Below are 13,658 nucleotides of genomic sequence, written 5' to 3' on the forward strand. Positions count from 1 at the left end.
GCAAGTCAGGAGGAACTGAAAGAAGCAGCAAGGAGAAGGTCGACTGCAGGACTGCATGCCTGAGCTGATATCTCATTCTCAGATTGGAAAGATACAGGCGCCGGCATCTTAGCGGCAGGGGGGAAGCAGCTCCACGGAGCCTCAAATGTGCAGTGATCGGCATTCTTCACGGTTTCACTGTCCTTAACTGAAAGTCATCAAAGCAGCCACGACCCCAAGTCCAAGAGGGCAAATGCTTTTTGACACACTTTCTCACCACACCCCACTTCCTGCCCCACCATCTACAGGATCATTTAAATATTTGCCGTCCCAACACAAAGGTAAAACTTTAACAGGCAATTTTCTGGGATTTCTAAAAACTGACCTCTGTTAAGGAAACACGTCTAAAGACACAGATTTTGGTCACAGATACTGAGCCCAGAAATGCCGTGACAATTGTGTCTATGTGTATACTGTATGTGCAGTATTATCCACATGTTCCAGCTATTTGTGTATTCAGCTAAAGGGACCAATGGGTGGAACTTCAAAGGATGGATTACGCACATATTTTCGTACTTTTTTATCTAACAAAAGTCAGTAAACGCCTCTGATTTCAGGAATTCACTCAGATCCTTCAAATCTAGAAATTAAAAATACATATCCCAACTGTGGGTCTTAAAAATGGCTACAAACGAATTTAGAGAACTTGGGTTCCCCGAGCCTAAGCCGAATTAAAACAAAAGTTGTTTTGTATTCTATTAATAGCAGATGATTAAACACGTATCTTATTTCAACTGGAATTCATTTATAAGTACTTAAATTTACTAAACCTGCCACTAATCCTAAGTCTGTGTCTGTTGCTGGACACATGCCCTCCTAATAAGTGCCAGTTAAGTGAAGGACCATCAACGCGGTCTCCAAGGTGAAGTCAATTGTATTCAAACCTCAGGTGTCCTCCGACTCCCACAACCTCACAAAATAACCGAGGTCTCAAAGCCAAGTTGAACTTAAAAGGGTGTGAGCCAATGTCTCCGAGGGGGCGAGTTTCAAGGAGGGCAGAGTCCCCGCCGCCCTAGTGAAGTCCTCAGGCGGGGGGCGCCCCCCGGAGGGCCCGGCTCCCCGGGCGCTGGGTAATTACCTGGGAGTTTCTCCCCTGCGTTCCCGTGCGCAGCCTTTTCTCGGGGAAACTCGAGCTTGGCTTTGCTCTCTTTGCTTAAGCGCGGCAGCGGCGCCGGCGCGGTCACTGACCCCGGGGAGGTGGGGAGACGACGCGCCCCAGGGAAGGCGCGGACCCCCCACCCTCGCCCCCAACGCTTCCACTGACTTTGGGCGGTGAAATGGGTCATCTGTTTAGCGCCTCCAGCGCCGGGAGGGGGAGAAGGGGCGGAGGAGGGGGAAAGGGGGGGAGGGGAGGACAGTCCCGCGCTAGGTCCCCTCCTCGCCCCGAAGGGGCAAAATCCCGACCTTCCCCCGCGAAGGCTGCGAGCCGCCCGCGGGGCCGCCCCGCCTCCCCGGCCTGGAGCCCCGAACCCCGGCGCCCGCAGGGTTCCGGACCTCTCCCCGCTCCCCCCGCCTCCAAGCCGGCGCCCCCAGAGTCCCGGTCTCTGCGCCCTCGAACCCCGGGGTCCCCACAGTCCCCGGGCCTCCGGCGCTCGAACCCCCGGAGTCTCTGGCCGCCCCGGGCCCGCTTACCCGGTAGGTGCTCTCCGTGAGCCGGTTCACCTCCTCCGGCCCCCGCGACATGGCTGCAGCCGCCGGGCGGGCGAGCGCGGAGGGACGCGGCCGGGCCTCGTGGCCGCCCGAGCCTGGGCGGCGGGGCGCGTCCGAGGGGCCCTCGAGGGTCGGCCGCCTCCACAGCCGTCGGCCGCGAAGCGCCGGCGCGCGGGTCCGCGACAAAAATGTCCAAACTTGCAGCGCTGCGGCCGCCGCCGCCGCCGCCAGCGAGGAGCGGAGGAGACGCGACCCGACGCGGCCGGAGCCAGCAGGGCGGGCCCCGCGGCCCCACCTGAGGCGGGCGGGGTGGGCGGGGCGTCCGGGGGGCGGGGCGCCCCACCTGAGGCGGCGGGGGCGGCGGGAAGGGGGCGGGCCGAGCCGCGGTGGGCGGGGCAGCGCGGCCCGTGTGGGCGGGGCGGGGACGGCGGGGCGGAGCGGGCGGAGCGTCCCCACCCCAGGCGCGCCCGGCCGCGAGTTTTGCTGCCGGTGGAGAACACCTGGGACGACCGGACCCCGACCGTGCGAGGCGTCCGTAGCTCGCCATGCAGTTCTGCTTAGAGCCCGCCCCGAAGGCAGTCAGGCCTCCGCGGTCCGAGAGCGCTGTGGTGCCCGGTGCGGTGCTGGCGACTGAGCTTTCAACACCCATGCTCTTTGCAGGAGCTACTTTCTAGCTGCCTTCTGGGGACCCTGCAAGAGGGTCCCACGCCCCCAATTGTATTGATTTCCCTGCCTGAGCCCTTCCCACGCTACCCCTTCCCTGACCCCAAAGACCTGAGGGACCCTGGGGCATAGGCTCTTCCAGGTGGAGGAAGGGGGCGACCACTTACAGTTTTGGAAGTTCCTGATCTGTAAAAAGGAAATAATAATAATAAATGCCACAATCTGGTTACAGAAACGGCAGTACTCTTTTTCAGCTTTGCATTAAGAAGGTCAATGCAATAACCGTGCTATTCACAAGATCTTTACAAGATTTAGAAAGGTGGGGTGTTGAGGAGGTGACTCTTCCTTTGGGCACTCAAAGCCTTAGCAGGTGTGTGGCTTCCGCAGCTCCCTGTTCTGTCTCCACCCCAGTCACAGCCCAGACCCAGAGGACCCAGGACAGACTTGTCCTAGCAGGAAACATCACTAAGCATCTGACAAGGGCAGGGGGTCTTATTCTGAATTTTTACAAATTGCTATTTGGGTGCAGTGTCCTCTTTTACAGGCTGTTAGGATATAAGGCTTCTAAACTACTCCTGTTAAAAAATTCACGGAGACGCGTACACAAAGAAAGCACTGTGTGGCCTAGATGGGGACACCAAGAGCGTGCGATGTGGCTGGACTTAGAACAGAATCAACCACTTGGACTCGGGGACAACGTTATCAGGTTTTGCAAGCTATAAAGCATATCAGGCTTAGGAACCAAAAGGTCGGATGTGCTTGGGTGCTGGGGGCGATGACACACTGGCTCTAGGTTTCAGGCAGTGGAAGCGGCTCCCTCTTTCCTTAACAGAGTTCTAGCATTTGACCCCTAAGATTGGCCAGGCAGGTTTTGTTTGCCATTTTGAGTGAATTGATGACCTCATTGTCACCATTAGGTATTGGGCTCTTTAGGGATTATCTGTCGGCTTTCATTTAAACTTGGAAATCGCTGCCTTAACTTCGCAGCTGGGTCACCTTTGGTTTTAGAATTTCCCTCTGTGCCTTCTGATGAATGGGGTCACCTCACCCTCTGCTTCAAGGCAGTCAAGCGAGGAGCTGGAAAGAGAGCCAAGGCTTAACCTCCAACACCCCCACAGCTCAGCGGTGCGGTTCAGGGCCAGATAACATAGCAATTAACAGACCGCCACAAAACCAACACGTATCTCAGACGGCCCAGTTTGACTGCCAAGGCTGGAATCTGATCAAAGGACCAGCTTCACAATTGTATGCAAATCTTCAGACAGATACTCCAGCAGCGGCTGAATTGAACTCTCCTTTATGGAAATTAGGAGAGTAATTAGGTCCTGGTCGTTTAGGACCATCCTGCTCCTTTAGAGTCTTAGAGAATGGTTGGCTTTTGGTCTGTACTGACATTAGGGGTGGTCCCGTTCAACCCCAAAGAACAAGTGAGTATCGATTATCTGCACTGTGCCAGGCGCTCTGCTGTGACCGGAGCCCTTAACACATTTGCGGGGGTAGGGGGTAGAATTTAAGCTGTGGCAGAGGTACGAAGATGGGAGCGCTCTCAAAAGGCCATTTGTGTTAGGCCCTTCCAGGGGGTTGTTGGTTTCAGGGGAACTTGAAAACCCGCAGTCTTAGTTGTTCTGAGACTTCACGATGCTCAGTGCGGAGCCAGTGAATCAATAGAAGGGAATGACTCAGAAGAAGAGGAGAGACAGGCTCCTCCATCTGCCGAGAAAGCACTGCAGCCGCTCTCCACCTGCCCAGAACCCAGGCCTGAAGCTCCACACCTCCCCAGGGGCAGGCAGCCTCCTCTCCCAGCTCCTGCTTGAGTTTCAATGATCAAAAATCCTGTTTAACAAAAGTTGCAAGACACACTTGTAGGTGACAAGCCACACTCCAAAGAGATTCTGTGTGTGTGTGTCTGTGTGTGTGTGTGTGTGTGTGTGTGTGTGTGTGTGTTAGGGCTGCACCTGCACCATGTGAAAGTTCCCAGGCTAGAGGCTGAATTGGAGCTGCAGCTGGCAGCCTACACCACCGCCACAGCAACGCAGGGTCCAAGCTGCATCTGCAACCTACACCACAGCTCACGGCAACGCTGGATCCTTAACCCACTGAGTGAGGCCAGGGACTGAATGTGAGTCCTCATGGATACGAGTCGGATTCACCACTGCTGAGCACAACGGGAACTCCTGGGAGGCACTTATTTTGAGGTTTATGCCTTCTTCTCCTTCTCCTTTTTCTCTTTCTCCTTCTCCCACGGCATGCAGAAGTTCCTGGGCCGGAGACAGAACCCAAGCCACAACTGTAACCAGAGCCACAGCAGTGACAATGCCAGATCCTTAACCCACTGAGCCATGAGGGAACTCCTATGCCCTCTTCTGAACTTACCGTGGGGCCTGCCAATGGGCTCTCTGCCTTGAAGAGGGCTCTGGGATGTCCAGCAGAGTTCCATTCTGTTCTGTGACAAAAGAGATCCCTGCCATGAACCAGCAGTTTGGGGGCAAATTCCCGTTTAAAGACCAAGAGAGGGGATGGGGCTTTAAGGGTTCTTATTCTGAAAAAGCAAATGTGAATTGAAAACTCAGCTTACCCTTCTGTGACTTCCTTCCAATCCAAGCAGCATTCACTTCTCCAGCATGCCAAATTCATTTCTGCTGGACAGGTTTTCACTGGCTACGTCCTCTGCCTAGAATGTTCTCCCCACTGTTCCTATACTGTTTCTCTGCAATGTGGATCTCAGTCTAAAGAGATCCTCCTTGACCTTGAAGTACTGTTTTAGGCTCTCTCTAATGTAGCATTTTTTTTTTGTCTTCTTGGGGCCACACTTGCAGCATATGGAGGTTCCCAGGCTAGGGGTCGAATCAGAGCTACAGCTGCCAGCCTATACCACCTTCACAGCCACGCCGGATCCAAGCCGCGTCTGCAACCTACACCACAGCTCATGGCAACGCCAGATCCTTAACCCACTGAGCGAGGCCAGGGATCGAACCTGCAACCTCATGGTCCCTAGTTGGATTTGTTTCCTCCGAGCCACGACGGGAACTCCCTAATGTAGCATTCTATTTGAATTCTCATAGTGCTTATCATGAGCTATGATAGGCTGAATAAAGTTTCCCCAGGATGTTCAAGTCCTAATCCTCCAACCTCTGCATGTCACCTTACATGAGGAAACGTGATCCTGGTAAGGATTTTTTTGGGAGGAGGGGGCTGTTTTGGATTATCTGGGTGGGCCAGATGTCATCACAAAGGTCCCTATAAGAAGGACAGAAGAGAAGCCAAAGGAGGAGGCAGTGTGACGGCAGAAAGAGAGACTGAAGCGATGTATTTGAAGATGAAGGAAGAGGCCACCAGCCAAGGAATACAGGTGGCCACTAGAAGCTGGAAAAGGCAAGTATTCGGATTCTCCTCTCAGGGCGTCCAGAAGGAACTAGCCCTGCTCTTATCTTGGTTTTAGTCCTACAAGACTCTTTTCAGACGCTGCCCCAGAATGGCAAAAGAATAAATATATATTGTTTTAAGCCATGAGGTATGTAGCTATGGTAGCAACAGAAAATGAATATACTATCTTATCTTTTTCTTGCTCATTTTCTTCGTTGACTGTCTCCTCCCACCCACATCCCACCATAAGAATGCAAATGTCACCAGGGCAAGGATGATTTTTGACTTGTTCACTGCAGGCTGCTTAGCCCCCGGCACATAGTAGGTGCTCAAGGACTGTTAAGAGGATGAATTTATGAGGTAGTCAAGGAGCTCTTCATTTCATAAGAAATAACTCTGTCAGGGAGTTGCTCTTCTGTTTTGGAAAAGCAATAAAATAGACCACTGCAAAAGAGGTTCTGGGTCCGAAGTCTAGAAAAGAATATACAGGTTCTAGATCCAACAACTACCCAATGGTACCAAAGCCATGGCATAAACAGAATTTGATAAAAAGCTGTGAACTTGGCTGTGGCACAAGGGTTCAGGATTTGACGGCAGCATCTCTCATTGAAGAGATGTGGGTTTGGTCCCTGGCCCAGCACAGTGGGTTAAGAATCCACTGTGGCCGTGTTATGGCCCAGGTCCCAGATGCAGCTCAGATTCGAACTCAGAACCTTGCAGATGTACAGAAAAAAAAAATCTGTCAAATTTGTAGCATAGCACGTTGCAGAGTAAACACCCAGTCACTGTTATATTAATACACTAAAAATGTTACTGCTCAAACAAGGTTAATATTTATCCAACTTATAAAAACACTAAATGATGGGTCTAAAGTGTAGTAGCTTCTTAAATTCTGGCATAAACTCTTCTAGGAATAAGAGTTAAATGCAACATGTATTAATATACCATAAATGCTATGTGACCATGAAGCTTTCAACAGATTCCATAAGATAGACAAGAAAATCCATTTTGTCACATCAGTGGTACTTGAACCCTTTCTGCTTTTCGACTTTGTGCTGTTCAGAAAGTTCAAATCCTAATCCATCCTCTCTGTTGCTAATGAATTATCAACAAGTACTCTGAAAAAGGTTAGTTTATTTCTAGAACTGGCATCTTATCCAGCATCACTTTAATAATTGTGTTCTGTGTCAATGAACACTTAAGTTTCTCATGATGAAATCAGAGCTGGAGATGTTGAAAGGGTTCTTGAAACTGACAGATAGTTTAGCTGGGTATAGAAATGATACCTCTCTTTAACATTTTTCGCATCTTTATCTTTCTGTGCTGGATTCTGGATAATTTCTTCAGAACCATTCTCTATATTACTCATTCCTTATTTGGCTGTGTTAAATTTCTATTTAACCTGCCCTTTGAGTTTTAAATTTCAAAATGATTTTTCATTTCTACGTATTCTATTTTATTCCTGTTCAACGTTCAGTTCCATAAAAAAAAAAAACAAACAGATTTCACACACCATATAAGGTACTCATTAAAGTGTACAATTTAATGGTTGGTAGTTTACTCATAAAGTTGTGCAACCATAACTACGATCAATTTAGAATATTTTCTTCTTCCTGAAAAGCAATCCTGTAACAATTAGCAGTTACTTCCCATTTCTGCCTAACCTTTCCCTCAGTCCTACACAAACACTACATCTATTTTCTTTTTTTCTTTCTTCTTTTCCTTTTTATAGTCACACCTGTGGCACAGGGATGTTCCCAGGGATAGGGGTTGAATTGGAGCTGTAGCTGCTGGCCCACACCACAGACACAGAAACACCAGATCTGAGCTGCATCTGCAATCTATGCCACAGCTTGTGGCAACACTGGATCCTTAACCCACGGAGCAAGGCCAGGGATTGAACTCACATACTCACAGACCTATTTTGGGTTCTTAACCCACTGAACCATCAGAGAACTACTGTATTTTACTGAAATACTGTAAATTGAATTGTTTTTTCTTTTTTTTTTGTCTTTTTGCTATTTCTTGGGCTGCTCCCACGGCATATGGAGGTTCCCAGGCTAGGGGCTGAATCGGAGCTGTAGCCACCGGCCTACGCCAGAGCCACAGCAACTCGGGATCGGAGCTGTGTCTGCAACCTACACCACAGCTCACGGCAACACCGGATCCTTAACCCACTGAGCAAGGGCAGGGACCGAACCCACAACCTCATGGTTCCTAGTCGGATTCATTAACCACTGCACCACGACCACAACGGGAACTACTTTTTTTTTTTTGCTTTTTTTTTTTTTGCTTTTTTTTAAAGGCCATACCCACAGCATATGGAAGTTCCCAGGCCAGGGGTCAAAGCGGAGCTACAGCGGTGAGCCTACACCACAGCCATAGTAACACAGGATCTGAACCACGTCTGTGACCTACACCACAGCTCACCGCAACGCCGGATCCCTGAACCACTGAGCGAGGCCAGGGATTGAATCTGCATCTTCATGGATACTAGTTGGATTTGTTTCTGCTGTGCCACAACGGGAACTCCTGAATTGTTTTCTTATTTTTACTTTCAGACCATTCACTGCAAGTGTACAGAAACATAATCGATTAATGGCTCTCATGACCTGCAATATCGCTGTACTTGTTCATTAGTCCTGATAGTTACCAGGCTGAAGAAACTCCTTTCTATTCCTAGGTTGTTGAGAATTAGTATCATGAAAGGGTGCTGGATTTTGTCAAATGCTTTATCTGGGTCTGTTGGGATGGTCACACATTTTTTTGACCTTTACTCTGTGGCTTTGCTGTCTTAACAATGATTTATTTTCATGTGTTGAATCCATCTTGCATTCCTGGTATAAATTCCACTTAGTCATGGTATATAATTTTTTTCTTTTTCTTTTTTTTTAGAGCCATATCTGCAGCACATGGAGGTTCCTAGGCTAGGGGTTGAATTGGAGCTGCAGCCGCTGGCCTCTGCCTCAACCACAGCAACACAGGATCTGAGTTTCATCTTCGACCCCACACCACAGCTCACAGCAATGCCGGATGGTTAACCCAGTGAGCAAGGCCAGGGATTGAACCTGCATTCTCATGGATACTAGTTGGATTCATTTCCACTGAGACACAATGGGACCTCCCCTGTTCTTTCTATTGTCACTGGATTCGGTTTGCAAGTATTTTGTTGATGACTCATGTCTATATTCATAGGCGACTTTGGTGCATTGTTTTCTTGTGACTGGTCTTTGACCAGTTTTGACATTAGGGTAATCTGGCCCTATAGAAGAAGCTGGGGAGTGTTCCTTCATTGTCTACTTTTTGGAAGCATTTATGAAGAATTGGTATTTATTTTTCTTTAAATGTTTAGTAGAATTCAGCGGAGAAACCATCTATGTCTGAACTTTGCTTTGGGGAAAGTTTCAGAATTATTATTCTAATCTCTCGCTGTAGAGCTTTCTGTTTCTTTTTCAGAGCTACTTCCTTAGGTTTCTATTTCTTCATGTCTTTAATCATTTATGATATTACTTTATAGTCTCTATCAGATAGTTTTGTGTTTTATTGTTTTTTGTTCTTGTCTTTTTAGGGCCACACCCATGGAATATGGAAGTTCCTAGGCTTGGGGTTGAATCAGAGCTGCAGCTGCCAGCCTGCACCCCAGCCACAGCAATGTGGGATCCAAGCTGTGTCTGCCACCTACACCACAGCTCACAGTAACCCTGGATCCTCAACCCACGGAGCAAGGCCAGGGATCGAACCTACATCTTCATAGATACTAGTCGGGTGCTTAACCTGCCGAGCCACAACGGGAACTCCTGAGATCATCTTCAGTAGCGATGTATTTTGTCATTAAGAACCCTATGTGGAGTTCCCGTCGTGGCTCAGCCGTTAAGCACCAATGAGGATGCAGGTTTGATCCCTGGCCTCGCTTAGTGGGTTAAGGATTCGGCATTGCCGTGCGCTGTGGTGTAGGTCACAGACGCAGCTCAGATTGTGCGTAGCTGTGGCTGTGGTGTAGGCCGGTGGCTATGGCTCTGATTGGACCTCTAGCCTGGGAACCTCCATATGCCGTGAGTGTGGCCCTAAAGAGACAAAAAGACCAAAAAAAAAAAAAAAAAGAAAAAAGAAGAACCCTATGTGGTCTGAGTTGTAAAACATTCCTCCAGAAAAAGTTTTGTGTTTGTTGCTGCCAGGCACTCCAAGGAACTTACTGTGGAAGAGTGTTGGATTCAGACACTGATTCTGCCCCATGTCTCAGACATGGGCTGTTAATTTCTCTTAGGATATTTTTCTCCTTAAGACCCCAGTAAGCCAAACTCCTCCGTCCTCCCCTGGGTCAATAAGCATTTTCAAGTGGTCCCTCTTACTGACACGTGGACTTCTGAGGGTCCCACTGTGTGAATGGGGTTTTAGTGTCAGCTCTCCTTTTTTTTTTTTTTCCGGCTGCATCCAGGGCACATGGAAGTTCCCAGGCCAGGGATCAAACCCAGCCATAGCAGTGACCCGAGCCACAGCAGTGACAATGCCAGATCCTTGATCCACTGAGCCATCAGGAAACTCCAGTCAGCTCTCCTTTTGACACCGTCCTTACACAGGCGAAACCCCTGACATTCGAAACCCCTGAACATGTCAGTCCATTTCCAGCTCCAGTACTCCCATCCACACCCCCAAGGGCTATCACGTCCTCAGTTCCAGGGCTTGGTGTTCCTCCCTTTGTGTTTTTGGTATCACGCGTTTCCCTTTTTTTTCTTGTAAACTCAGCTGTGTATTAACATATTTTTTGTTACAGTTCATCTGTCATTTTGGGTATTTGTCGCTGGAGGAATTCTGGGTTGTACCGTCGGCCAGAAGCCTGAAAGGGCCTTTGTAGTGTCCTTGTGGGGCTGCTTATGGAGTGACCAGGGCTGGTCAAGCAGCAAGGACCTTGCACCTCTGCCTCTATCTGAATGCGGGGCCGGACAGGGCATTTTTCACTTCTTGGTCTAAATGTTTTTGTTTGTTTGTTTTTTTTGTTTGTTTGTTTTGTTTTGTTTTGTTTTTGTTTTAATCTCTGCAATAGAATCGTTGATCTTCAAGTTGCTTTTAGTTCTAAATTTTTTTTTTTTCTTTTTCTTTCCTTTTCTTTTTTAACCTCTGTCCACAGCACTGCTTCTGAAGTCTTTTTCTCTAGGTGTGTTATGGCCTCTGGAAAGAGGCTCTTTGCCAGAGGCGGAGATAACCTGCACATTCTTTGCTTCTCCAAGGGCAGAAAGGGAGAGACACGGGTCTGCTGTCCTGAAAACGCCTTAGTGATTTACGGCGAAATGGCTCATCTGGGGAAATGGATCTGCTTGGCTTCTCCTCTTGTGCCTTGTTTTGATTTTTTTTTTTTTCCGTGGGATAGCATCAGCAGAGAAGCTTCCAGACTTCCTTTTCCTAAGCAGATTTGTTTGCCGTATTTAGCAAATTTCACACATCGACCGCATCTGCAAATTTCCTCTTCGGAGGACTTACATCCTTGCCTGGTATGCCCAATATTTTCCCTTAATAAACAAGCACAGTAAGTCTTGGAACAATTTTACCTTCACATGGGGCTTTTTCGGAGAGAGAGGACTTGGAGAAAGATGTGCTGTAGTGTTTTACAGACATCTATTGAGCCAGATACACAATTCTCTTTTCTTTCCCTATAGCTTGCGGTCACAGTATGGAAGCCACAAGGAAAACACGGGGATTGTCAAGCAGTTCCCCCGTTTTAGCAGCAGAGGGCGCTGCAGGGATGGAAGGTAATGGAACAGCCTTTTCCACTGGAATGACTGGTCTTTCAAAGTTTTAATTCTCTTTAGAGAGAGTAAAAGCCTGTTTCTGGTGAGCTTTCTTGTCTACACCCCCACTTACTGCACACCCATGTTTGTATCCACGTGCCTGGAGGTTCCACCTCACTACGTGGGACCCCTTCAACTTTGGGCCCCAGCATTTCCAATGCATTTGTTTCCAGAACAGCTCAGACCTTCTGTAACCTCTCTCTCTGTCTACACTCTGCCTCTGCTCTGACTCTGCATTTCCACGGATCTATGAGTGCGATAATCCATGAGCGAACCTTTTACTCAAAGGGGACGTGTGAGCCCCATGGATCCCGACATTCAGCACAGAATAAAAATTTCCATTAGGCAAATGCCTACCATTATAAATAATTAAGCAAAAACCTGGAGTAGTAATTTATATGTTTCTTTAAAAGTGTCCCCAATCTATTGACATTGACCAGAAAGTACAAGAACGCTCAAGAATCAATGGAAACTCTGCTGAGTCTGAAAGACAGACCTGGCCATGTGTCAGCCGGTTCATGAGGTCCCATTTGCTGTATCCCATTGCGAGAAAACTTTTAGCTAAGAAAACTTCTGGCTAAGACGGCAGGTGGGATCTGGGGCCCAGACGTAGGAGTCACAAATTCCCGGTGGAAAGAGCTTTGCTATTTTAAGCCTCTCAATAGGATGCACTTACCTCTTAAAAGCATGCATTCTAGGCCGTCTCTTGTATTTAGAGACATCACCAGTCTGTAGGTGCTCTAACCTTGGTACGGCAACAAGCAGGCACATGACGGCAAGTTTTCACCACATCGGCTGGGCTTGGGGGTGGCAAAGTAGACACAGTTCTGGCCAAAGAGATAAAGTAAACAAGACCTGCTGAGGCGGGGGGGGGGGGGAGAGAAGCAGGACAGTGGGGGTTCAGACAGCTGTTTGCGTGGCCCCCCAATAACGTCCTTGAAGGCAGGTGTGGGTGTTAGGGCTGCCACCTTGCAAGCTCGAGTCGGCAAACAAGACGGATGTTGGCAACTTGAGATTGGCGAGGGGAGAGAGAGAAGAGGACCCTGGCAGCTTCAGTGCCCTACGGAGTTTTCTGGTCTCTGCAGCCAAAGGCATTCCGAAGTGACATATATTGTCATTAACACTGGGGAGACTTCGCGATTGCGTTGAGGTCAACATATGCAAATGCGTCTTCATATGGAAAAGCCAAATGGTGAAAAAGGGCTTCTTGAAAGCTGAAACATATTTTTTCCCTTGGGGGCATGACCCTGTTTTGGAGAGAAAACAAAAAAGACCCCTGGACTGTCTGTCAAATAAGAACTTGATTGTGAAGACTGAAGGGGAGCATTTGATTAAAATTGGGACTCTTCCCAGAAAATCCCCGAATTGTTGTGAGTTTATATCCTTAGGCCACGTTCCAAGAGCCCTTCTATTTTACTTACATCGAAGCACACAATTTCACACCCACTTTTCCGAGACTGACGTTTCTGAATCATTTCTCAACGCTGGCAAATAAAAATCTTACAGCGATACGTCACCTGCTTTGCTTTTGAGTCAGTCAGTTGTTCCCACAAAACAACAACGATGACAACAACGTCCCCAGGGGTCCTAGGCAGAAACGCGTCCCTGCGTTATTATTATTGCCTCAAAGAATGACCCATCTCTGGGCCTGTAATTGAGGTCATAATTCTTGGAAGGTTTCTCCTAGAGCAGCAGCTTTCTTCTACACACCAAAGGAGATGAGGTTTTTTGGGCACGAATTGTCACTCAGAGCTCCCGAGGGCGTGAAGCATTTGGAGCTTTGATATTAAGGAGACAAAGTAGTTAGGTGTATTTCCTAGCTTCGGACTGAGCTAGATGTTGGGTTGTCGGGTCGACTCTTGGTTGTAGACTTAACAGATTCTTCCTCTGTGTAGACAGAGCAGCCAGGAAAACGGAAGAGCCTTTGTGCCTTGTAATGGTTCCAAGCCTGACTCAAATCGCCGTAGCCCTAGGCTCCCCGGGCCTGGCCTCAGTTTGACTTGGTGACAGGGATCTCCTGCTGCCACCGATAAGGCACGAGGACAGCGTCCCTGACCTGGCGGGAAGGGTGTGGGAGGGTTGGCCTGGCGGACTTCGTTTCTGTTTAGTGGTAACGGCCCTGGTGACTTGGAGCAAGTCACATCCTGTCCCTGGGCCTCC

General features: G+C 48.7%; 1 protein-coding gene across 1 annotated transcript in view; it reads right to left on the minus strand.

Annotated features, from left to right (window-relative positions):
- The window catches only part of BAIAP2L1 (BAI1 associated protein 2 like 1), a 95,622-nt gene extending 93,599 nt beyond the window's left edge, over positions 1-2,023 (minus strand). Inside the window, exon 1 of the mRNA XM_003354447.4 lies at positions 1,672-2,023. Within this exon, the coding sequence (XP_003354495.2) occupies positions 1,672-1,722 (51 nt within the window). The 5' untranslated portion in view covers positions 1,723-2,023. The remainder of the gene's footprint in view (positions 1-1,671) is intronic.

The sequence above is a fragment of the Sus scrofa genome, chromosome 3, assembly GCF_000003025.6.
Source record: "Sus scrofa isolate TJ Tabasco breed Duroc chromosome 3, Sscrofa11.1, whole genome shotgun sequence".
NCBI lineage: Eukaryota > Metazoa > Chordata > Mammalia > Artiodactyla > Suidae > Sus > Sus scrofa.